Source organism: Topomyia yanbarensis, chromosome 2, assembly GCF_030247195.1.
Source record: "Topomyia yanbarensis strain Yona2022 chromosome 2, ASM3024719v1, whole genome shotgun sequence".
In the NCBI taxonomy this organism is placed as follows: Eukaryota; Metazoa; Arthropoda; class Insecta; order Diptera; family Culicidae; genus Topomyia; species Topomyia yanbarensis.
In genome coordinates, this window is record NC_080671.1 from 32,455,483 (window position 1) to 32,483,239 (window position 27,757).

The 27,757-nt window shown below is 35.9% G+C and overlaps 1 protein-coding gene across 1 annotated transcript in view; it reads left to right on the plus strand.

The window, feature by feature from the left end:
* LOC131682093 (uncharacterized) overlaps positions 1–8,792 on the plus strand; it is a 33,219-nt gene extending 24,427 nt beyond the window's left edge. The window contains exon 4 of the mRNA XM_058963305.1: positions 8,373–8,792. Within this exon, the coding sequence (XP_058819288.1) occupies positions 8,373–8,695 (323 nt within the window). The 3' untranslated portion in view covers positions 8,696–8,792. The remainder of the gene's footprint in view (positions 1–8,372) is intronic.
* Positions 8,793–27,757: the final 18,965 nt, after the last annotated feature.

A 27,757-nucleotide genomic window follows, 5' to 3' on the forward strand; every position in this document is an offset into this window, starting at 1 on the left:
AGAATCATATTCAAAAAGAAAATTTTATTTTTGACTGCAAATAGTAAGAATTATAAAAAAATGTCAAAAGTTGTTGTTAGGAAAACTTTTTTATTGAAAGCTTCTCCATGATCCAAATAAACTAAAAAGGTTGCTTTTACGTCTTTAAAACGATAAACATTAAATTTTTACATTTTTTGATGGGGTAACGCGAATAACTTTTAAAAAGAGCATACACGAATTAATTGTTTTTGAAGTAGTAAAATTTCAAATATCTCGAAAACTATCGCATTTTGGAAGATTTTTGTTAAATGCATTTTGATTTTAAATGGTGCTTAGAATTATATTCTGTAATAAAATTACAATTTTGTACGTCAATTAGTTTTAAATTTAAAAACATGTACGAAGTTATTGTTAGAAAAACTTTTTTACCGATTTTTTCTCCATCATGCAATCACAATCAAAATGTTTCTTTTTTCTTTAGGTTTTTGGTAACAAAATATAAAAAAATTAAAAAAATGAGTTTTTCGCAATTTAAATTTCGATCATAAATTTTTGTTTTTTTTGAAAAATGACACAACATTTTTTTCAGCGTATATTTTTTTCGGACAAAAGTATTCATGCCCTGTAACTTGTTCTCAGATTGTTTTGCTGTATAAAATACAGTAATCGAACTAAAAAAAATTTGAAATTCATGCGCGTAGAAACGTTCACGCCCTTTTGAAAAATTACTCTTGTATCAAAATATTCCAATTGCCAGAGAATATCATGGAGATTCATACAGCGAACACACCTGCAAAGTTTCGTTCGAATCGACGATTGTCATATTTTGCGGTCGGTCGGTTTCTCATGGAATCATACATTTGTTAAACAATGTTCGACTTCTTCAATCTTTGCCATGTGTTTATCTAATTTTCTGTTTTCTTTTATTATTTTTTAGTTTATTTTTTTCTGGTTTGGTTTTTCTCGATTATACAGGTTTGGACAATTTACTTTAGTTTGTTAATTTGGTTTATTTTGCTTTGTTTAGATTCTTTTGTCCATTCTTTCAACATATTTTTTTTCTTTTTCCATTGATCTCTATTTAGGTAATATTTTTATTATTTGTAATTACTATAGACGCTTTCCAAAGTCACTAAAACTTTCGAAAGGGTATTTATAATACTTCAAAGTATTAACAGCCCTACGTTTTTCCGTCATTGGTACTAAAAACAACTTGAGCAAAACATTGGTACATAACTATAAAATTTCAGTGAAATATAAGTCTGCTTGGGATGTGCGCGAGGTTCTTCTGTTTTAGGTTTGCGTTCTGTGTTTCCTGTTTAAATGTCCAAAATAACTTGACTAAGATGCAATAAATTCCCAAAAGGGAAAAATTGGACTAAACCGCTTTGTGCGTTAAGGGCACAAGACCTAACTTAAATTAAGTTTTGCTTTTTTGTGTTTCGAATTCATCTCGTCAGTAACTAGCACCATCTGGGTGTCTAGTTAGACGATGTATCTAAAACTAGTACCCAAATTAGCACTAGTTAGACACAAAAAATTTCAAACAGTTCACACGAGATATGTGAACGCCTAAAGCCTGCTAGTTACTGACGAGATGAATTCGAAACACAAAAAAGCAAAACTTAATTTAAGTTAGGTCTTGTGCCCTTAACGCACAAAGCGGTTTAGTCCAATTTTTCCCTTTTGGGAATTTATTGCATACTACCAGGCGTTTGGTTCTTAAACCAAAAGACAAGAGTTCGTCTTCGCTTTCTCGTCAGCAAACCAGAGCTATATTTGCTTCCCGGGACATCACTCGGACATGTGGCTTTAGGCGTTCACATATGTCGTGTGAACTGTTTGGAATTTTTTGTGTCTAACTAGTGCTAATTTGGGTACTAGTTTTAGATACATCGTCTAATTAGACACCCAGATGGTGCTAGTTACTGACGAGATGAATTCGAAACACAAAAAAGCAAAGCTTAATTTGACTAAGATAATACTGTTACCGTTTTTTGCCCTGAAGATAAAGGTGTAGACTTTCGAAACGTTGGTATTAGACTAAATATAAATATTGTCGCATGAAACCCGTGACCAAAAAGCCTTCTCTTCATATTAAAAACAAAGCGGTCGTCCTTAATTTTTTGATTTTTTTAAAATCTAAAGATTTATTTGAAACGGCTCAATGCGTTTGCACAACTGAGCCGTGGGTGGTCTTTTATTTTTTTACAATAAGTAAAAAAATGCTATGAATGTCGGTCTTCCAGATCTTGTTAACGCACTTTGCTGCTGCATGTTGAGATCCCGTTTCTTGGCGGTGAAGCCGCTTGGGGGTCATTCAGTCTGCCTTCTCTCGCGTTATTGTTCCCGTCCATGTCATCATCGGTACTGTTTTCTTGCTGTTCACGATCAGAGGTTCTTATTTGTTTCTAATTCTCACGAGTCGCTGTTGTAAATCCGTCTTCATCGGTATTTGCTTCTTTATTGACGATGCTAGTTGTTGGTTTGGGAGCGGCAGCCCTAAGTTTGCGCCGCTAAAACAACAAAAACGATCCATAAAAAAGTTGTCAATGTTCCATAAAACAATACTGAAAATCCATAAAATAGTGTGAATGATCCATAAAAAAGGGTGATTTGATCCATAGATTATGTAAAATTGAACCATAAAATAATCGCAAAAGAGCACTAAAATAGTAATAAAAGAGCAATTAAAATGAACCAATGCCCCATAAAAATATTGGAAATGTTCCATAAAATGATACATTTTGCGCCATAAATTAACTGACATTGATCCATAGAATATTAACAATGTACATTAAAACACGTCGATATGTTCCATAATATCGACAAAAGTGCTCCACGGTATTACAAAATGGAGCAATAAAATGTCAGAAAAAGTTCCATAAATTTGATGAAAATGTTTGCTAAATAATTTTTCTTGGTCCATAGAAGATGTAAAAATGAACATTAGAAATGATTCATATATCGAACGTTAAATTATGGTTCATGGATATTTACAAAACGATCCATAAGAAAATAAAATGTTAAACGATCCATTAATATGTGCTTATGCACCAGAAAATTAAATTTAATGAATTCATGCGAAATTTTTGCTATTCGAACTAATAATAAAGTTTATTACATTTGGTTGTAATGTCAAACTACAACAAACAATGCATACATTATAGTTAAACTTCAGCTTCCGTACCCAACTAGTCAGCTAACTGACCTTAGCTAACCTGAAATCATTATGGCAATTCTTTAAACGTCAGGGTATTTATGATATTAGAGCGCTGAGTGTTATTAGACCACCTATACAGGCTGGCATGAGTCGCAAATACTATCTGAATAACTATCTGAAGCGAAAACGGACACTTTATACACGAACACTGACTAATGTGGCTACGCCACATCGCTTTCTTGTGCACTGTCCGACTTCGCTGCCGCTTAGTCGGCTTTTAACTAGCTATAGCCCCTATGTTTAAGTAAACCGGGCAAACGAGAGGACCACAGGTTTGCCTGCAATTCCAGCTACGGGTTAATCAATGCCTCGTCCAACGGATCCTCAGCGGCTTTGCGCCGCTTCGGATCCTTGGCCTCGGATATGCGGCCAAGCCGCATCACACTAACTCCCAGTATAAGCTCACTTGTTAAAACACTGTCACTGTTATGAGAATTATTAAGCACAACTTATTTTTTAAGTTTACCATAAAATTTCGCATGAATTCATTAAATTTATTTTTTCTAATGCATAAGCACATATTAATGGGTCGTTTTACATTTTCTTTTCTTATGGATCGTTTTGTAAATATCCATGAACCATAATTTCGTTCGATATATGAATCATTTCTAATGTTCATTTTTACATCTTCTATGGACCAAGAAAAATTATTTAGCAAACATTTTCATCAAATTTATGGAACTTTTTCTGACATTTTATTGCTGCATTTTGTAATACCGTGGAACATTTTTGTCGATATTATGGAACATAGCGACGTGTTTTAATGTACATTGTTAATATTCTATGGATCAATGTCAGTTAATTTATGGCGCAAAATGTATCATTTTATGGAACATTTCCAATATTTTTATGGGGCATTGGTTCATTTTAATTGCTCTTTTATTACTATTTTAGTGCTCTTTTGAGACCATTTTATGGTTCAATTTTACATAATCTATGGATCAAATCACCCTTTTTTATGGATCATTCACACAGTTTTATGGATTTTCAGTTTTGTTTTATGGAACATTGACAACTTTTTTATGGATCGTTTTACAATTCTTTATGGATTATTTTAAATATTTTATATGCAAAAGTACATTTTCCCGTTTGGGAGCGGTTGTCGTGGTCGGTTGTACCTGCATTATTGGTTAATTGGATTGTTGTTTTTGGTTTAACTGAAGGTGTCGGTGGCTGCTTGTTAAAGTTGCTTCGGCGCATGTTTTTCCGTAGTGGGCTGTATGGTTACAGAATTGGCATGTTGGGGTCTGCCCGGGATATGTGATTAGCGTTCTTTGCTTATAGGTCACTCCATCTTTCGGAGATTTGCATTCGATAGTCATGTAAGAAGGTATTGGTTTAGTCACTCGCATCCTCACAATACGAACGCCGTTGGGAATGCCGGTGCAAAAAATTCTCCAGGTGTCATAGATTCGTAATAGATTCTACTTCTCCATATTGCGACATGATTTGTTTGATGTAATCTTTCTTAGTGCGCGGGGCCAAATCATGAATACGTACGTCCACCAAGTCGTTTTCCATATGCACCGGGATCTTGATTCTGGTGTTATTAAACTCGACCTCGCGTTGCATATTGTTCTTTTCAATGAAGTTTTCTGCCTTTGCTAAACTTCTAAACGTGATCAAAACACACTTTTTAACGTGATGTAGCTGAATGTACGTAACTTCAGCGAAATTATGCTCCATTTTATCTTTAATTAATTGCTCCACTTCCTGAACTGTGGTCTAACACGAGTTTTATTAAAGTTGATCGAAATCGTGTTATCCCGTAGCACGGGCACTTTTGTTTCATTTGGCAAACTCATTTCACTCCGCAGCCGGGGGTAACAATACAATATTGTTTGTGCACTGATATGATATGGACTGCTTGTGCGATAGGCACCGATCGGCTTGTGGGTAGAATTGACTGTTTCACTTGTGCGGGACGATTTTTAGCTTCTGCTCAGGGCGAGATGTGAAGACAAACGGATATAATTTTTTGATATTCGACCAATATACAGTGATGGGAGCCCGTACGTTGTACCCCCGGGCCCGCGTTTTTTCTCTACGTCATTTAAATATGGCTTAAATTATGGCTCTACCACACGGAGTTAGGACCAATAGCATATCCTTGAGTTTCAGCTCTCTGTACATAGGTATCCTATACTGCCCATAAAAGCATAAGAATCCCATATGGATTTTTTTGTCGAAAAATGAGTTATCTGTTGGATTGTATTCTGTATCACCACTGAATCACAATGCACAAAAAAGTTTACCAGGTTTGGTTAGAAAATATTGAAAAAAAACATGGTTGTCCCATCCATTAGTCTCAATGAAAATATAAATCTTGATCAGCGTTTTTCTCGGTTTGCTGTTTTTCAATATGGGACTCTTATGCTTTCATGGGCAGTATATATGGAGAGCTAAAAATCCGGATACGCAATTGCATTACTGCTGGGCAATTACATATTCAATAGTATGAGGTTCCGCAATCGGATTCACAAAGATCCAAATATGAGATTTTTCCTATAGCTCTAGTTCACTCACAAGAGGTTAGAAGTTTCTATGGTGAAATATATGGAAAATCAGAAATTTAAAATCAAATTCCAATAAAAAATTCCACATTAATTCTGCATACCTCAAAACTTACGGTGGCGTAGCTTATTTTATAACGAACAGCTTTGTTGAAGAATGCATATTGATTGGAGGTTCCTCGACAAAGTTATTTAATTTTGAAGACAAACGGAATTTTTTGAAATTTCCTATTCTAAGCATGTACGAGAAAGAGAGGCAACACATAACTTTATATGAGAATATCTATTTACTGCAAAATAGGATCAATTGGCAGTCTTCGGCAATACACCTTAAGCTATATATTTACAGATTTTGGGATGCACAAGATGATACTGTCATTTTTTACTGAATTTATTGTTCCTATTGCCAATTTTTCATATATTTCCACATACAAACTTGAAAACTCTTGTGAGTAAACTAGAGTTGTCGGAAAAAGCTCATATTTGACTAATGGTATGTGAAGCCAATTACCGTTTGATTTAACAGTGTTCGGAAAAAAAGTCAAAATTGTTGCCGGTCTACTGGGTACCCATAGAAGGTAGATAGCATTTGATATGCTAAGTTCTTTGACCGTAGGCCATGCAAGCTTCTTTATTCTGAAATCGATGTAAGCTGTCCAATTAAGTTTTGAGTGAAGAATTGTTCCAGAGTCAAAAAACTGCAATGGAACAGCTCCAGTTGTAATCCTTCGTTGGATGTAAAGCATCATTGATGTTTTATTTAGATTAACTGAAAGTCTAACATGAAGAGACCATTGCTCAACAGCATATAAGGCTTGTTAATGCAAAGATAATTATACGATAATCATCGGCGAAACCATATGTCGGAAACCCAAGCTCATTAAGTTTCCTCAACAAACCATCGGCGACAAGGTTCCATAGAAGTGGTGACAGCACACCACCTTGAGGACATCCACCGACACTCAGTTTCCTAATCTAATCGAACTGCCATGAAAGTCATTCGATTTCGAAAGTTATTTAATCTGCTAGTCTCATTGAGACTTGAGACTTCTTTGCAGAGGCTTTTCCAACCATTTCGCTCAGAGGATCGAAAGGCATTTCTGTATGTTTTGCGAGCCAACTGTCCCTGTGTCTGCGATTCCAGGCTCTTCTACATACTTCTTTGAGTCGAACAAGTACGGTATTCCACCAAGGTGTTCCTCTAGAAGCACGCATAACTCGAAGCGGGCAAGCCTATGCTGGTACTATGAGTGAGTTTGTTTTGACCACGACCTCATACAAGTCACACGGAGATTCAATTGGTGGAAGATTCCTCTGAAACCTAGTCGCCAAGCCCTCATCGTAGAGGTCTCAGTTCGTAGATTTGGGATTACGAATCATGACGATATCTAGCGAGACGTTTAAATGATTAAAGATGATGTACTTATAATGAGATAACGACGGTTCGAGCTCGTTTGGTCCAAACCAGTTTGCCAGCTCATGCGTAACACCGTCAGAGCAGAGAGTTACATCTAACACTTCTTCTCTCACAGCTCGTGCAAATGTTAGGCGATTTTCTACATTAAGTATATGCAGATTTGTTCGATCAATTCGGTCCTCTCAAATTAATATCTAAGCTGCCCCAAATTATGTGATGGGCATTTGCATCACTGCCGATAAAGAGGGGAAAACCACTTTCGCCATAGTATGATACAACCATTTTGAAGCCATCAGAAGGTGATGGTTTATATGCGGTAAATATGCCGAACAATAGACGTATTTCTTGCTTATGTTATCGACAGTCATATTGACTGTGACAGCACAAATATCGCGAATTGTGAGGTTGGATATAAGACATGCGTCAATAGTGCTATTCGCAAGTATACATGCACGACGTATTTCACGTGGATTTGTCATGCCATTTTTGTTGAAAGCTATGAAGATGGGGTTATGTAGCTGTCCAACATAGAAGTTTCCTTTACGGAAATACGGTTCTTGAACCAAAGCTATAGAAGTTTTTCCTTCCTGTACATGGCGGGATAGATTCATAGTTGCTGTACGTTTATGCTGAAGATTAATTTGTGCTACTCTAACTATACTCGATCACAGCACTACACATTTCATCATCAGCACTTGTTGTACAGCAGCTAGAAGATTCCAAATAATATTTTAGTCCTGCCAGCCATTCATTCCTCGGAACGGAGAAACACCTTGACTTGAGGACTCCTGTTTTAAGTCGCCTCTAACGACATGGGAGCAGGAACCCAGTGGATCAATTCTTGGTTGAGAAACTTTAAACCGCTGGATGCCGCATGGCCTCATGGCCTTATGTCTGGAGAAAAATCCTAGTAGAGCCCGGCCGGTACTCAACTTTGGCAATTTTAGAAATCTTAATCAAACTGAGGTGACAACACAATCATGTCTAATCAACTTCACAGCGGAAATCAGCTTTTGAATTGAATCCATGCATTTTAGACGTTTTGAGCAAAGTTTTTCTGTTGACACACTTTGATTTTCACAAGTAACATGATCCCAATCATCGAAAATTTTCTTGCCGAAATGAGGACCTGCTGAGCTAACCCTTACATTCTTTAGTATAATGCCAAACCAAATAATTAGATAACTAAATCCTAATCAACTAATTTAGAATAATAAATTCACTCGTATCGTTGCAGCAAACGTACGAGTGGCGGCTCGAGTCCGCGGCTACACGGAGAAAATCGACGGCAAGAGTTACGTTCGCTTCCATCGGATCGGTTTGCGGTTGAAGATCGACGACGGCAAGTTCCAGCTGGACAATCTGTTCGGCGGCGATCCGGTCCTGGGGAAGGTCGGCAATCAGGTGATCAACGACAATTCGAACCTCTTTCTGGACGAAATGATTCCGAGTTTGGAGAAAAATCTGAGTAAATTTTTCACGGAAATCGGTAACAAACTGCTGAAGAATGCGACCATCGACGAGATGTTTCCCGAGAAAGTGGCCAAAGTGGAGAAATGAGTATCGTTGGGTGGTGAAGTGTCTTGCGGTTGCGGCTATGATTGTGGTTTATGCTGTGTTTTGTTAGGTTCAAATAAAGTAGGGATGATCGCTAGAATGGGATGGGAATGTTGTTTTGTGGTTCGAAAATTTATTCCAGTGTCTTTCTAAGTGTTGAAAAAAGTATATATACGGCAAATGATAACATAATCTCAATTCAATCCCGCGTAAAAACCGCGTCCCGTAGCGGGATTTTCTATACAATTAATTGAAAACGGTGGGCTTCCTACGTGTCACTCTGCATGATCTATCTAAATTCAACGTTGACAGATTGTAAAAAAAAATCGCTGACTTGCACTTATATTGAATAATATCATTACCTAATCAGCAGAACTAAGAAGGCGAGTTTCCCTCAGAAACTGGTTTTACTTTCCGAGCAACGAATGGGTTTTGCTGAGAGAGAAAAATGCATGTTTTACGATCCTTCCCAAGTTGGCTGGAATTTCTGAAACTTATCTTCTTCCCGTGGTATGAACCGAATTACCTTTGAATGAGAGAACCAGAACATATTCTGACTACAAAAAGTGATAATTGCAACCCTGATGTCATAGTTCTGTTTAGGAATATCAAACCCTTCCGAGCATAGAATATAGTTATCTCAGCAAGCTGTGCGTGACGTTTGTACTGACGTCAGTTCAGTGCTTAGCTGCGCTTTATTTACCGAAGCAAAAACGAAACCACCATTCATTGATTGACCATTCATAAAAGCTAATCATAACGGTGAATAAGAACTTTACTAAAAAGAAACCTCGTAATTTTATCCTCTGACGATAGAAAGGTGCAAATATCACTTAAATTGATTACCCTTTAAGATGTATATTGCTATACTTACGCTAATCGAGAAGGAAGACGAGACGAAGCAAAATGGTAATTCAAGCGGAACGAATATAGTTTGCACAGAACAAAGTTGGTTAAACCCTGTAATGTTGATTTTTTTTAACCTATCACGTAGAACATTGAACATTAATTTATTATGTAAATCAAGTAGACATTCACATGTAACTAGACAATTTTGACTTAATTATATCAATTCAATATATGTTCAGCACAAGAACACAATGGTCTATCAAGGGTTAACCACACGAATATTACTTTGTTTCCCAAGCGATTTGCTTACTTGCTTGATTCTTTTCGGGAGTACGCCATTGCCGCCACCACCGACCACCACAATGCGGTTGTTTCGCGCATATTGCGATTGCGGTTATCCTTTATTGGCAGTAAACGTCAGCGGTAGTGTGGTTTTTTTTTCTGCGTGTTTTTTTTCTGTGCTAGATTCATATGGGTTCATCGATAACTTGATAAGGTTAATGAATTCGCGTGATCGATTAACTCACTACCATTTCGGAGGTGCTCATCTGATTGGTTTTCTTTGGAGGAGGTAAGCAGAACATGTTCTGAATCGGTTCGCTGAACTGAACGAGATGGACGGAAATGTAAGGTTTGAACTTGACTGCTGCTTGGTGGCCCTTCGAACGTAAAACACGCATCATCGTAAACGATCTGTTTGGTTAATTAGGGGCTCAGTTAGAGCTTTCGTGCTTCGAATTCTTCTCTTTAGTAGCAAACAGCTGACTGGGCCGCTAGCCACTTAATTCAAGAATGACAGGAATACACTGAAACCTCCATTTACGAACTCTTTTTTTACGTAATATTCGATTTACGTAACTTTTTTTACGAACTAAATTCGAAATAACGAACACTTTTTGGAAAGTTTGAGTTCGTACATTACAGCATGACGTTATATACTTATGTATTCTTAGTTAATTGTTACTAATATAAGTTGGGTATTTTCGGAATGGGGTTGACGAGTGCATGACGGAAATCGATGTCTTGAGCCATTTTGGAATCCAAGATGTCGACTTCCGGTTTAGATAAATTCTCTATAACCTCAACAATAGGGGTATTTTCGGAATGGAGTTGACGAGTGCATGACGGAAATCGATGTCTTGAACTATTTTGGAATCCAATTCTCTATAACCTCAACAATATGGGTGTTTTCGGGATAGGGTTGACGAATATAACCCATATTGTTCGTTATCAAGAATAATGTTTAACCGGCAATCGTCATATTGAACTTGGAAAAGTTTCCAATTGTCAATTTTCATCATCTACTTGTCAATCCCGTTCCGAAAATACCCATATTATTAGGGTTATCGAGAATATAGCTCAAACGGAAGTCGCCATCTTGGATTTCAAAACGGTTCCAATTGTCCATTTTCAGCATCTACTTGTCAAGCCCGTTCCAAAAATATCCATATTGTCAGGGTTATCGAGAATATTGCTCAACCAACGAATATTAATAAGAATGTGAAGCAAACTTTTTTTACGAACTAAATCCCAAATAACGAACACTTTTTTTACGAACTAATTCAATTTACGAACCCCCGGCTTGGTTCGTAAATGGAGGTTTCGGTGTATTACGTGTACGGCCGAAAGAATTGAGCGGGACTGATATCACGGTGTTACAGAATTTTTGATATTTTACTGTTAGCGACCAAAGTAACGTCAATGTGACAACATGCTTATTCTCCCTAGGGAGCTAAATGCCACAATTTATTCATTTTTTGGGTTTTTGACGTAAGTGCCAACACCTTATTATAGACTTTTTTGGAGTATCCAACTGGGAAAATAAATCGAAATTAAACGAAACAAGTTGAATGAAAAAAAATCAGGGAAATTAAATATTTGATCTATGGGATGTCAGCTGCGATTGTGTGCGAGGGAAAAGCCCCTTTGAGTGAAATTTCATCAAATCTCGTCTGAAAAAGGCATAAAAAACCTACTTCTCTTATAGAGTGGAAAATAGGTCTCCCAATATAAGAAAGAGAAGAAAGAAAATGGAGTCTTGTTTCAGAATATCGAGAACAATGTAAAATTATGTGATCACTATCTTCATAAAATTCTGAACATTCGCATATATTTGTTTCAATAATATTAATGCGATAAAGGTGACTTCTGTATAATGATTTGACATTATACGAGAAAAAGTTTAGTTTATAAAACCAAGATTTACGACTACTATTTGGTAAATAGAGTGACATAAACGCCCCATTTCACTCAAATTCAAATTTTTCGACGTATCAAAGGAAAATACTCATTACTTTGAATACCACGTTCATATAAAACACCTCTTAATGCTTAATGCCAATTTCGCCAATCTATCTGCTTGTTCATTCCCGTATATATCACAATGAGCGGGTGCCCAAATAAAAGTAATTGAGAAACCTTCTGTGCTTAGTTTATTTATTACATCTCGAATTAACCATATCATATGATGAGTTTTGTTGTTCAAATTTTGTGATTCCGATGCTAATAGAGAACTTAGACTATCAGAACAAATATAATAAGACTGGGGCTCTAATGTTCTTATTATTGTGCATACAAAGAATGAAGCCGTCAATTCTGCTACAAAAATAGAACAAGATAAATGTAAACGAAAAAAATAGGTGGTTATAAATATCAAAAACGGACTTTTCATCAATCATCTATCCATCAGTAAAAAAGAAATATTTTTGATCAATACTAATAAATTTTTGATGAAAAATTAGCTTGGCAAATTGTAACAGATGATGTGAAGGAATATTGTTTAGCTGAGTAATTAAAGAAGTAACTATCATGGGTTTTGTACAATGAACATTAATATTGAAAGGACAGTAAACATGGGTAGGAGATTTAACTATTTCTTCTGTGGTACATGATATGTAAGGCATTAAAATTCTACTTGAAGGATTGATTTCAAATAATGAATCAAGAATTGGAACTATTGGATGAACAGTAGAAAAACATTGTGTTAAAACCTGCAATTTAGTTCATAATATCTAAGTTTTAAATGAAGAACAAAAGAAATAATTTCAATAGATTTGGTATGTGTTGATTGAATTAAACCTAAACATATTCTTAAACAGCGAATTTGAATTTTCTCCAATTTTAAAAGATGAGAATTTGAAGCTGATCCAAAAGTATAGCAACCATATTCTAAACAGTGGCGTAGCCAGGGGGGGGGGGGGGGTTTGGGGGTTAAAACCCCCCCCAAACCAAAATTAATTGGATTGAAAAAAAATTGATGCTGACGAATTTAATTTAATATTCCACAAAATATTTTTGGAAAAATATTCTCTGATCACTACATTGAGAACTGTGTTTAAAGCGTCATGAGAACTTTTGGAAAATTGTGGGAAGGGGATCTTGTAACTTATCTCTTAGCCAAAATCCCATAGTTGTCAAATTACTTCAATGTAATATAAAATAACTGTCTGAATTATTATGAGCTCATTTTTGGAAAGATGCTTCAAAATATGGATTAGAGACAATTTTTCGAATGGGAATCTAAATTTGAATAGGTTGATTGCATATAAAACATAAGCTTGTTTACCGAAAACTTACATACATTTCAACATTTGCTGAAATTGTTTTTTTTTAGATTGTGTAGAGTTTAGACAACAATTCAATATGGTTAACAACAAGAATAACATTTCAGAAACTAGTTGAAAGCTGATGTAATTTTGTCTCTAGCAGGTCAGGATCGGTTTTATGAGCATTGGATTTTTGTTGTATTATCAACTATATGAATAGCCTCTTAGCAGGATGCAATGGATGGCGTACTAAAATTTGGTGTGCTACGTACTAGTACTGCAAGTTGTGAGGTTGACTAATGAAGAAAATTAAAATTAATGCCCGATACATTTTCAACGGTCACGATCACATTCATTCGAAACTGCCAAATTTCGATGTTAAGTAACATTGAAGAATTTCAAAACGTAAAACTGTTCATCTGCTGATAGAATAATTTTGACGGTTAATCCTCCTAGAAGTAATTATAGAGAAGAATTACTCTTCAAGCAAATTTGGGTCGAGACTTAATGTCTCCAGCAAAGTTTTCGAAAGTGCTATTTCAAACAACTTTGTCAAAGACATAAATATCCCACATATTCAGAGTATCGAAATATAGTAGTAGAAAACCTTTACAACAAGCTATTCTGAAATTACTGTATTTGATAAATCTCTTCTGCGGTAATTAAATAATAAATTCACATTGCGTTCAAGGTGCCTTTGAAGCTTACAAAAAAATAAGGGAACTGGATATAAAACAAATAATTCCCAGATATTAAAAGGATTCAAAAACACAAAGAGTGATTCCATTTTCAGGAGCTAGCATCAATTCGGCGCAAGCTTAGTCCGCCCACCAAGTTAGTGTCGGATTCTGATGAGATGAAGTCGAAACGCAAGTTTCAGTTCCATCCATCCATAATTTAGTTATAAGTTTTGTGTTCTCAACTCGCAACGATTGTTTCAAACAATTTTATCCGTAGCGCATAAAAAAATAGTTTTCACCTAAATTTTTCTTCACTAAGAAGAAATATAGCAGGCCCAGTCCATTTAAATCCCTATATGTTGAATTCATGTAGCCTTCATATTTTCAACAAAATTGTTTGAAATGACATTATCAAAAACTTTGCTGAAGGCACTATGTCTCTTAATATTTTTGAAAAATTAATTCACCATAATTACCTCTATGAGAGTTAATCACTAAAATTTCTATATCAAAGCAGGCGCTGTTTTATGTTGATAACTTCCCGAAGTTGTCAAACCTTCAAAGTCAAGGATTATTATATTAGGTGATCTTGAACGTTGAAAATTTTTTAGATCATTTATCCCACTTTAAAAAATCGCAATTTTTGACTTCATTGACATATTCAGGGCCGTCGAGAGCCGCGTCGGGCCTCAAGGCTTGTATTACTGCCGGGCCCTTTTAAACCTATGTCCTCTAGTGCAGTATGAGTTAGTATCTCTTCAGCCACGGGAAACTCATGATTCCGTGGTTTCTATTAGACTCCGGTTGACTCGTACTGCCACATCTACAGATAGCGTGCCAGACAGGCGAATTTCGACAGCTTCTTATTCCGTGGTATTGGTCGTTCAAAGTCGGATGTTCCCATCAGCCTAATTTCCAATGATATCAGAGTCACTGAGACTAAAGAAGTATGTAATGTTTTCAACGAATATTTCTCTAGTATTGGCAAAAATTTGTCCGACAATATTCCCACGAGTCCCAACTCAAATCCTATTACAAATATACAACACGTCCAAAAAACAATCTTCTTGCGTCCTGCAACCATAAACGAAGTGATCCTTTTGATTAAAGACCTCGAAAAAAATAACAGTTGTGGTCTTGATAAGATCCCCGCTAGTGTTCTTAAGAGTAACTGTACCACTTTTGCAAATATCCTAACCAAAGCTTTTAATTTAATAATTCAAACCGGCAGGTACCCAGACTGTTTAAAATAGCCCGAGTAATTCCAATTTTCAAAGCTGGTGATCCAAACCAACCTTCCAACTACAGACCAATTTCAACATTGTGCGTTTTCAATAAAATTCTTGAGAAATTGCTCATCACTCGACTACTCGAGTTTTTGAACAAACACAACATAATTTACAACTACCAGTATGGGTTCAGACAGGGCTGCAGCACTTTAATTGCAATGACCAAACTAATTGACTCCATCATTGGTCAAATTGATAGCAAAAGAATTGTTGGTGTCCTTTTTCTGGTCATAAAAAAGCATTCGATACTCTGGATCACTCAATCCTGCTTAAGAAGTTAGAATGCTATGGTATCAGGGGATTAGCAAATCATATTATTCGTAGCTATCTGTCGCATAGGAACCAATTCGTATCTATTGGAGACTAGTGTAGCTCTTATAGACCAATAGAAATAGGAGTGCCCCAAGGCAGTAATATTGGGCCACTGTTATTTTTACTGTTATTTTTATTGTATATCAATGACCTAGGTAGACTCGGGTTAAAGGGGACACCTCGTCTTTTCGCGGATGACACCGCGTTGTTCTACCCGAACAACAACTGCCTGAATATTGTACGCGACATTGAATCGGATTTAAAAACATTAACGACGTATTTCAACGAAAACCTTCTTTCCTTGAACCTATCAAAAACTAAATATATGCTGTTTCGTTCATCTAGAAGAGCTATAGGCGTGCATCCAGACCCAAGAATGGGACAGTCTGTAATTCAGGAAACTAACTGCTTCAAATATTTAGGACTTCACTTAGACCCCACACTCTCCTGGATTGAGCATATAACATCTATAGAGAGAAAAGTTGCATCGTTATGTGGGGCTATGCGTAAAGTATGCTCTTTTGTTCCCCAGCATGTACTTCTAAAATTTTATTATGCGCACATCCACTCATTGCTGAACTACCTTGTATCTGTGTGGGGCCGTGCCAGTATTTCGAATCTGAAAAAGCTACAAACGCTTCAAAACCGATGTCTTAAAATTATTTATAAAAAACCATTTATGTACCCTACTATTTTGTTATACAATAATAATGGCCATAACATTTTACCTTTGCTTGGGTTGACTAACTACCAAACAATAATGTACATCCACAATGCTTTGCATAATACTATTGCTCATAATAATCTAGAATTTACGACAGGAATTCGAGCTCACAGCACCAGACAAGCCAATCATTTATTATACTCCAGAGTATCCACGAACCTTGGTCAAAGACGCATTTCTTTCATCGGACCTAAGTTATTCAACCAGCTTCCTACTGATTTAAAGCAAATAACATGTCGCACTCGTTTCCAAGCAAAATTGAAACTAATTTTAAAAAATAAAATAGGAGAATTTTTAATATAAACTTCGTTCACCACCAATCGAGCTTATTCCTTTAGTTATAATTGGTTAACATTTTTTTTTAATAAAAACAATTGATAAATGCATTTTTTATAGCAATAAGTAATAAATAAATTTAAATTATTATGAGCTTCCTGCAAAGCTACGATGGGACCCTTAAAAGGATTCTTTTCCGCTGGGTACTCGCCGTAGCTTCTTGTCAAATTTTGTGTTTTGTCGGTCTCGTATTGTTTTTTTTGTTCTCAGCGTTTCCGCGATTCGTAACTTTGTTTTGTTGTGCTGACCTTTTTTTGTACGCTGAAAACTGATGTGTCCACTACCAGGGGGCTCCGTTTGTGAGCTTTTTGGTGTGGGGGTAAGGGGCGGGCTATTAATAAAAAAAAGAAAAAATAGGGTAAAATTGCCATAGTTACAAGTTTTTAAATTTGTGGGTATTCAGGAATCAGCAGCGTCTGGCTCAAATGGCACATTCCCCATGTAGATCGGAGATCTGTGCCTTGCCATGAATCGTTTTTTCATCATTTCCCTGATGGCAAGGATTGGGGAAGTAGTAAGGTTAGGGGTAAGGAAAAAAGGATCTGCAGGTGCTACAATAGCGGGAATAATACTTCCAAACCACGGAGGGATTTAGAATTTGTATTTTAACAGTGAGCGGATATATTTTGTTTCGCGAAACAAACGCTTCTGTTCCATTGATGGTCTGGAACATAATCAGCACGCTATGTCTAACATGATGAAATTGTATGGTGTAAACATTGGCCATCTTTAGCTCCATTTGTACTTTTAACAATAGATCTTAAGGAACGTCTCGAAAAGTAAATAGGAATATATTTTGACCGCAATAGGCCACTTTCTACTTGTAATCGTCACTCATTTTTTTCGACACAGTAGCTTGGAACATAATATTTTGCTTGTACTGTGCAGACAAAGCGACACATGGATTGTTTTTTTTTGCTGGTAGCGGTGGAGCAGTTTTTGGCTTTTGTTGTAAGAAAAATGAGAAGGTAGCAGATGCAGCTCAAAATTTTTGTTTAAAATTATCAAATCAAAAAGATTTTCTATTTACATAAGTAAACTGTGAGAATATGTGGGACGAGACAACAATATAAACACAGAACACAGTAATCAGACGCAAATAACACAACTGTGAGTACAGTAGGCAATTGAATACTGCTGCTGTTGGATTAGCTGAACTGATTTGATTTCTTTATTTTGCGCATCATAATTGGGTTCTTATAGACATCACACGCATCTTTGGTGAGGCCCAAAATCACCGTTCTATCTCAACACAATGCATTTTTAGAGGGAAAATACTAGTACGTTCTATATCAATACAAAAATATAAAAATTAACCTTTTATTCAACGGTTAGTTAAGGTCGGTCTACCTTCTCATCTCGCCCAGAGTAGAAACTGAAAATCGTTCCGCTATAGATACACGGTAAAAACGACTGCAGACTAATTGTGTTGATATTGATTTGGAAATGTCCTGTAAGATCAGCTACTCGGGAAGTGAAACAATTACTAAACGTGTAGATTGTGAACAACGTGCAGCACACCAACGAAAGCTGCCACGTTAACAACATCATCCCAGTATATATAGGCAAGGGCTCTAGAGAGATACGCTTACATGAATTATCTCCACACGCCCCTGACATCGTGATTAACAAATTTATGTCAAGATACGGAGAAAATCTTTTCATAACAGCTGAAACTTCGCGTTTTCCCGGATGTCCCTAACGTTGTTCTTATGGTGAGAATTCTTCCGTACAAACCAACTCCTTCATACGAAACCATTTTATGCGGATCAACCGAAAATGGGACGTTTCATCAGGCAACACTGATCAATGACTATGCACCCATGGAAGATTCCTATGAACGAATTCTGCAAAAAAAAAAACTGCACCACGGAATACTTTGTGCAAAAGAACAATAAGCCCATCTGCTATAACCGTAAACAACACACCGTTATCTTATGCCAAACCACAAACGGCTACAAAATCAATATCTACGGCTCTGACAGGAACAAATATTCACTCAACAACAATCACGCCCAGTATCTCCACGCCAACAACCAGCACAACCAGCAAAGAAGCAAACGTAGAAGAGGATGCGTTTGTCCGTGCGCTCGCATTCCTGTTTGACGTTCTATTGCTTTCTTCGAACATATTTTGAATTGGCTTCACAATATTTCGTAGTGTATTCCTCGATTCAAGTAATAAAACTCGCTTTTTTAACTTGTACACAAAGTAGACAATTTCCTTAAGAACGTTTGTTTTAACAAATGTCAACTATCAAATAAAGTTTTCATTTTTTACGCCTCCATCATTTAATAATTTAATAAGACGAATGATTACAAAGAAACTACTATTGATATTTTTATTTCTCTTCTATGAATACCGGACGTGTTCGCCCATCTACCGAGTAAAAACGCGGGCCCCCAAATACGACCCGGGCCCCAGGGCAATTGCCCTGGCTGACCCCCCCTCTCATCGGGCCTGGACATATTATACAAGAAAATAATCTATAGAGGTTTGAAAACTGTTCCATGTTGATCCTTCTTGTTTGTAGACTGGAATGACATCTATTAGACTACTTATGTTTTTGAGTTTTCAATAATTTATCAAACTCATATTAAATTTTAGCATTTTTTCAAAATATTTGCGATTTTCATCAAAACCCCCTCCAAACCAAATTTCTGGCTACGCCACTGATTCTAAAACTGAAGAAATAGTCGTTGTATAAAGTGTTATCAGTAGGAGAAGCCTCCCATCACGTGCCAGAAATACTTCTTAGAAAATTAATTCTCCTAGTACAAGTTTTAACATGGTAATCAATACGTTTTTTCCAAGTGAGTTTACCATCAAACCAAATACCCAAATATTTATATTCATTAACTTTCAGGATCTCCTGATTATTAAGATAAAGATGAAAATTTCAAATTGATCTTTTTCGTGTAAAAAATCTATACTGAGTTTTAGAAATCGAAAAAGTAAATCCATTCTCTAGAGACTAATTCTCTAATCTATTTAAGGCAGATTGTATGGAATTTTGAATAGCGTATCTATATTTTCCCACAACTGAAAGAACCTTATCATCAGCGAATTGATAAAAGATACAGCCATTGGAAATAATTTGCATAATATCACTAGTGTAAATATTGTATATAAATAGACTTAAACAAGATCCTTGAGGTATACCAAAATGACTATGTCGGGATAATTTAAATAGAAATGCATAATTTTGAAAGAAAAAAGATTGTTTAGAAAATTAACAAGTATAGCAGGGATTCCTAATTGAAACATTTTTTGGGAAAGTATGTTGATCAATACTGAATCATAGGCCCCTGAGATGTCTAAAAATGTTGTAACCATGTCTTGTTTTTGATTTAAACATAATTGAATTTGGGATGCTAGAAGAGCTGTGCAATCTCTAGTACTTCTTCCTTTTCTGAAACCATATTGAGAATTAGATAATATGTTCTCCCGTTCTAATAATTTGTGTATACATGATATTAAACTAATGGGACGTCTACTATCAACTAATGATGGATTTTTCCCTGGTTTTAGAATGCTCACAACCTTGATTTCGCGCCAGTCATATGGTATAATATTTTGTGATATGAAAAGGTTAAATAAATTTTTTAAATGAATTTTACCAATATCAGGTAATTTAGAAAGTACAATTTGTTTAATCCAGGGGAAGTATTTACACAAGAATTCAAAGCAAAATTTATTTCTTCTAGTGAAAGAGGAGAACTCAGGTGGGGAAAAGGACTGGAAGATGTTTGCGAAAATGTTTGACAATTGTTAGGAACGAAATCGGGACAAATCTTTGAAGCAAATTGATCAACCCAATCTTCAGAATATTCAGAATTTGATGTATCAGAAGGGTTATAATTACGAAGCCTCCTAGCAGTGGATCATAATGTGGACATTGAACTAATCCTATCCAAATTTTTAATAAAGTTTCTCCAATAAAAACTTTTCTTTAATTTTGTTTTCCGTGTAAACATAGCTTCCATTTTGCGATAGTGTAGATAATCTTTTTGTAATCCAGTTGAACGAAATTGTTTGTAAGCCAAAGATTTCGATTCTGGAAGGGTGGAATATTCTACATCCAACCAAAATGTAGGATTTTTGATATTTTTTGTGTATAGCTTTTTTGGTTTGAGCTTTTAGTAAACATTGTAGTATAGTGTCGCAAAACTATTTATAGTTTCCAAGAGTTCCTAACGATTTATAAAATTTATGGATATCCATAGATATTAAATTTGAAAATTTTGACCAATCGATGTTTTTAGTTAAATCTGTTGATATGTATTCTACAGTATTGTATAAAATAGAACAACATTGAATATTTATTATAATTGGTAAATGTCTTACAGAGAATTATCTGAAATAGAAGCTATTTAGTTCAATTCCCGATTCTATCAAGTATCTTCCCGGAATGGAAATATTATTGATGGACCCAGGTTGTTGGTGGAGTATTCGAAATGTCTCTGGTTACGTTCTTTAGACGGAAAGGCAATGTCTGCAAATTGAACCAGTCCGTTTTTTTATTAACTGGTCTTGCCATGAGTTAAAATATTATTTATCTTCTAGATAAATCGTTCATACCCCCACATAAAGTTATAAATTTATCATTATAAAATTCATTAAATTTATAACTTGATTTTCTATGTGTAGTCTGTAAAATTGAAAATGCAAAAAAGTAGGTTTTCCCATACTAATTTCCCTACAAATTTCAAACGCAATGCGCTACACCGGTTCAAAACCAATCGACCTCAAATTTTGCAGTTGTTTGGAACCCCAAATGGAACCAAAAAATTGCTGTGCTCGGTTGATGTGGTTATGATTACGAATTTCCATATAACAATGCCCCATCCTAGTATGTATGTATGTTACGTTCAACATTACTTGGATTTGCGGGTCTAGAACACTATTGACCAATCAAAGTAGTTTTGACCACATTGGTCACCTATAACGGATCTTGATGCCCCGGGGAACTCGCCAAGTTCCCGAGCTAATGTCACACCTATTTTCCAGCAAACTCTTAACCGATTTTGACAAACTTGATTTCAATTGAAAGATATAATACCCCCAATGACTGCTATTGAATTTTGTTCAGTTCTGACGTTTGGTTACGGAGTTACAGGTTGGTTATTGCGGTCACATAGTAATTTCTCATATGAACCGGTACAATCGTAATACTTCATAGGTTTAAAATCTATTGAAATGAACATCAAATTACTTCGGCTTACTTATTGAAATGAACATCAAATTAGCAGGCCTAGATCACTGATGGCGAATTAAAGATTATTGGAATATATTGTCCACTATCGATAATTCTGGAAGTCCTGGGTTCTGGTCATATTTCAGATCTAAAGCGACTTCGGTGATGACTGAAACAATTTTCACTAAACTAGTCTCAAATGGAAGGTATAATATGAAGTTCGGTGTTGAACCCTTCATCTACTCTTCCACCTCCTACCTCTCAGCCCCCCTCTTTCTCTCACCCCTCCCCCCCGCCTTTCAGACCAACCTCCCTCCTGCATTCCCTTCATCCACCCCGTATATTAAAATAAGTTTTGTGGTTTCCGACGCATTTTCCACCTCCCACTAATTGTATCCCTTCCCTTTTCCACCATGAAGTTAACATGAACTCACGCTGATTAAGCTATATAAATATTATATTTTGGTTAGTTTCAAGTATGTCAGTGTCGACATGTTGCTTATCAGGTTCGTGAGAGTCGTGTACTTATATATGCTTATCAAGTATGATAAGAATGTAGTAGACATTTCCATAATGTTATATTGAACGTAACCAGGCATTAAATCATTGTTTGGATAAACGAGAAAGGCCCAATTGCACCGCTAAGTGGATTAAAACAGGTTTTTATATAGGTGTTTACTATGTAAGATTTGGACAGAAGCAATATTCTTATTTTTAAAAACTCGTAAACCACAATCAACTATATGATTACATTCAATAACTTCGTCAAAAATTACTCCATCAATCTCAACTAGATTGCATGGAATATAAACTCGTAAATGTTAGCAAATAGCTTGGATGTGACTAACAAATTTGCCTCATCACAATCATAAAAAAAAATCTTAGTTTATCCAAAGAGATTTTTTTCATTTCTTTTACCGATTTAAATTGTTTATATATTCCTGCCAAAATAAGGAGAATAATAATTGGTTTCTCCTTTTTCCTAAAATATACCGAAAATTGACCTTTAGCTGACAGAGAATATTTTTTTATACGAGGTTCACAATTTTGATAATCATCTTGAGATTCAGAAAGGTCAAGAGGATCATCCGGGTCACCGCCCATAGGCAAAATAGTCAATGAAATAAACTAATTTTAATTAAAACACAAAATTAATAGAAAAAAATTAACACAATAAAAAATAAAAAATGGCAAAATAATACTTATCCTTTTCCTTTTGCTTGAATGCTTCTTCTTCACGAGCTTTGAATGTCGCTTGTCTGGTCCTGCTTAGGATCCAATCCTGTAACTGCGTGGCTTCCTTCCTTCAACGAGCAAAATCAGGAATTCACTCCTATTGTCTCGTTCTTCACTCCTCCTTCTTCCTCCGGTTCTGATAGGGAACCGCAAACACTTCTTCCGATGAAATTTATTAATTTTCTTCAGTCTAAAATTAAGAAAAAATTAATAGCCAGCAATTAAGCACAAACACGTCACTTCTCTTCAAAGGTTGCTTCGATCAATGATATATGGGTGATCAAGGCACGTGTAATCGACCATTTCGGATTTGAACCAAATTTGGAGGAATTGTTCATCTAGGGCCAATATATGAAAACCCAAATTTTTGTGTCAATTGAACCATCCCTCGGGTGATGGGAGCACCCCCCGTTTTGGCAAATTGCCAAAACGCTTGATATTCTTTTGATCATATCTCTGGTTCTATTTACTCTAGAATAAAACCGCAAGATGACTTTTGAAGAAAATTGTTCAAGGAGTCTAGAAAAAATATTAATTTTTGGCGGTAGTGCAGTTTTTTAGTTAAATATTAAGATTTACCTCGGAGCTTTTTGTTTCTTTAAATAATCTATATGCACTATCTTTTTGGGATTTTATCGATGCCAAACGAGGTCCAAACCATTTATTTGGTCTGGAGGAATTACACAAACTTCGGTTAATAGAGCTACTGCACTTGTCAAAGCGGAACTAAGAACTTGGGCTTTTCCCTCCACTCATGCTATATCATTCAAAAGCATTCTGTCGATTTTGAGAATGTTTTGTAATTTTTGTCTAGAGTACATTTTCCATGATACATGTGTGGTCTGGCAAGTACAACTTCGGAGAACCAATAAAAGCTACTCCGATTGTCTGATGGTCAGTGATTTTCCAGTCCTTTACAATTTTAGCTTCGCATTCCTCAATATTGGAGAAAACCAAGTCAATAAAATTGCTGCTCCTGAGACAAGCACGGGTATGTTCCGAAACTTTTTGATTCATTCCTACGGCATCTACTATTGTTTTCAGTTCTCGAGCATAACCACGTTCACCCCACTAGATATTTAAATCTCCACCAACGATATTTATCTTCTCCTCCGAAATAATTTCCTGTAACCAATCTTCAAACGCTTCCCGGAAATCTTTGTGGCTTCCACTTGGTGAATGGTAAATTTCTCCATAGATACCCGTAAAACTATAAAATTCTTAATTTCTTCTGCCAAAAACCAGTTATCGCAGACCGTTTTGTTGGAAATTGTTTCGAATTCTAGACAATCAACTAAGTACATCAAAACCCCTCGCCGTTTGATTCGTTCACCTGCCGTTTGATTGAATTAAACATATGCAGCACTCCCGACTGTCGGTTGTCCGGAGCTAAAGTTGCTTTTTTTACGAATCGAGCTTTTTTTAATTAATTCAATAAACGATAAATCTATCATCCATTCTCGGCAGCTGGCTGTCCAAAGCAATAAATACATGACAACACTACTGAGAGTTACATAGATCGTACCACTCATCAGAATCCAGATTTCTGTATTTTTTTACCTCATCATACTAACAAAACCTCCTTCCCGTGGCAAACGTGGAGATACCACGATAACGTTTGTTACACTAACATTCCTTCCTTTCCCCGATGACTTTAAGGACGTGGCCGGCGCCGTTATTGGCATGTCAAAGTATAGAACTCTCGAAACGTACACATTGAGGATCGATAGCTACTCCCAGGCTCCATTCGTTGATTCTCTGTGCAATTTCGCTTGTTCTGGTCAATCGCGGAGTAGCAACTACGAATTGTGCGGCCATCATGCTCATGCTCAAAACCGTTACAAATGTGAATAATTTACAGCGTAGTGTGAACGGCTCTGAACAGAGCCGTAGCATGGTCTTCTGGCGCCCTTGGCGGAGTCTCAGTTTTGCGCCCCTTTGGGGTTTACTTTAGCTTTCTGTTTTAGTTCGACCTTCAAATAATAATTTGTGTACATGGAAATGGCCCACCATTTCCCTAAATAATTCATGTTTGACTATCGTTCATTTCATGAAACATTCAGCCACAAATCTTTTACTGTATATTTAGGCAAGCAGTTGACGCTAGGTGTTTGAAGGCGACGGAGGGAGCATCCATTCAGACAGTTGTATATTAGAGTGCCAATAGTATGTATGAAAAACAGGTGATCATCGAATTTAGTAACCGGACGCACATCAACCAAAAAAGTTTAGCTCAATCGGACGCGATTAAGAGGTTGCACAAAGCGGCCAAAGTGCAAAAATTTTCACCCGTGAAAACACACACAAAAATATTCAAAAATCGAGTCCCATTTTTTTATGCTAAATGGCTTAAAATGTAATGAAGCGTCGAAATCTACTGCCATCCTGAATTTTGTTTTAAGATAACCTTTATGAAACTTGGAAAATTCTGGATTTGAGTTGGTACTGCGGTTTGAAAAGGCCGCTTTTAATTTATTTTCTCTGCCAAATATCTTAGAACTGCCTGAAACAACGGATCTTGTATCTTCTCATAAAATATTGTATTGACAAAAGTTACCTCTCTGGTACTTTTAATTTTCAAATCTATCTATCTATCTATATATATATATATATATATATATATATATATATATATATATATATATATATATATATATATATATATATATATATATATATATATATATATATATATATATATATATATATATATATATATATATATATATATATATATATATGTATATATATATATATATATATATATATATATATATATATATATATATATATATATATATATATATATATATATATATATATATATATATATATATATATATATATATATATATATATATATATATATATATATATATATATATATATATATATATATATATATATAAAGGTCAATGTTTGTATGTATATGATTTATAGACTCCCAAACGGCTTAACCGATTGCTGTAAAAATTTGCACATAATAGGCATTTGTTATGGAGCGTGTTTGTGTGCTATTAGTTGGGGATTATCTGTCCGCCAGATGGCGCTTCGGAACAAATGGTGTTTTCCTCCTACTACGTTGAAAGTCGCAGCAACGCGCGATGGGTATTAGCTAGTTTCAAATAAAAATAAAAAAAAACATGTTTTTTTTCCGAATTGACATTAGATTTTGACATTTCATTTATTTTGTAAAACATTTGGCATACCAAAAAAAAAATAAAAACTGTTTTTCCAAACTCAAGTTCCATTTCAATTCAAAAATATTCCTTGTACCACAAAGACATTTTTTCAACATTACACCAGATCTCGACGCTTCATTGTTTTTCGATGGCGCTCAAATTTTGTATGGGAACTTTTTTGAGGTGGCAACACATTTGATGTGTGTCCGATCTGAGATTTCAGGAAGACCATAAATATTGGCACTCTACCGTATATTAAGTGTACTCCTGAATTGACCCAAATGATCCTAAAATGGATGCCGAGTAAGATTCGTCGCCAAAGATCTGAGCTTATATTTAAAATCAAATATGTTGAATTGGGTTCGACCGTATCCGATCCTCTGCCGTGTCAAAGATAGTCCGCGAAGTATTCTAATATTCCGCAAGACGCAGAAATATTCAGCTGTATTAGATATCTTGGAACGTTCGCCTAGATAAGCTCAGGATTGTGATATTTTGTTTGGTGCTCACAAATGACGTTACTGGCGACAAGACTTTTATGAGGAACTAATGCGTTTACATGCCCGCTAACGATGCTGAGATCAATGGTGTAGTTAGCGATTCGAGCTTGGCATGCGTGAATCTACTGAAGGGCGGAATTCTCTGTTTCAAAGGACCCCTTGCTCCAGTGAGCTACGATTTTGAGTGACAATCGCACCGGATCTCCATACTAGTGTCGGGTGACCTTTTGACGAGGCTGCTTTGCGTCTTCTTTGACAAGGATCGTCTGCATGATCCGTTGTTTGTTGGTCCCGCGCATCATGCATGCAGTATTGCACTAATTACTAGCAAATGAGTCTTCGTAACAATATTTTTTCTCTCCTTTGAAAGGCTGCTAAATATACCAGCAAGAAAAAACTCTGCCACAAATCCGAACAAACAGCAACTGGTAAATTCAGAAGAAACAAAGTTTCCAACGCTTCCAGGAACACCAATAACCATGTGACATTTCAACCAGAGATTCAACTTAGTGCAAGATTGGTTGGTTGGGAACCGGCAACTTTGTGGTATTACGGAACTCATACCGGCATCAAGAAGACTTCAATTTTCATACTACGGGTTATCGTCTCGATGATAATTGATCTAGCTTACTCTACGATCTTTGCTATAACTTTAAACAGGCGGCTGGCTTTACTGACCGCATTTCCGTACCCCTTGTTCCTACGAAACTGAGAAAACGATCGGAAAAAATTGTAATATTTTTCGCTATTTTTGTTGATATTTGATGTCTTTGTCTTATTTGTTGTTTATTCTGGACTAACAGGACCTTAGCGTAGTCTATTGACGCCTATGGTAGAGTCTCAGTTATGTGCCTTTTTGCTGTCTGCTTTGGCTTTCTTTTTCAGTTCGTCTTTCAATCAATAATTTTGTGTGCACCTGGGAATGATACTCGTATCATGACTAATTTCATGACTTAACCTCACTTATTTTAAAAAAGCAGATCAAGATTTTAGACCCCCATGCTTGCGCCCTTGACGGGGGCCAACCTGGCCAACCGCACGCTACGGCTCTGGCTCTGAATAGCGGTGAGCATTAGGGTAAACAGGTCTAATACGCCCCCCTTAAGCAAAAATAGCTATATTTCACCATTCGACGCTATGATCTTCTCACTAACTACTCTAATTTATTGTTATATTAGTTAGAAATTAGTACCCGTTTCATTTTTTTTATTAAAA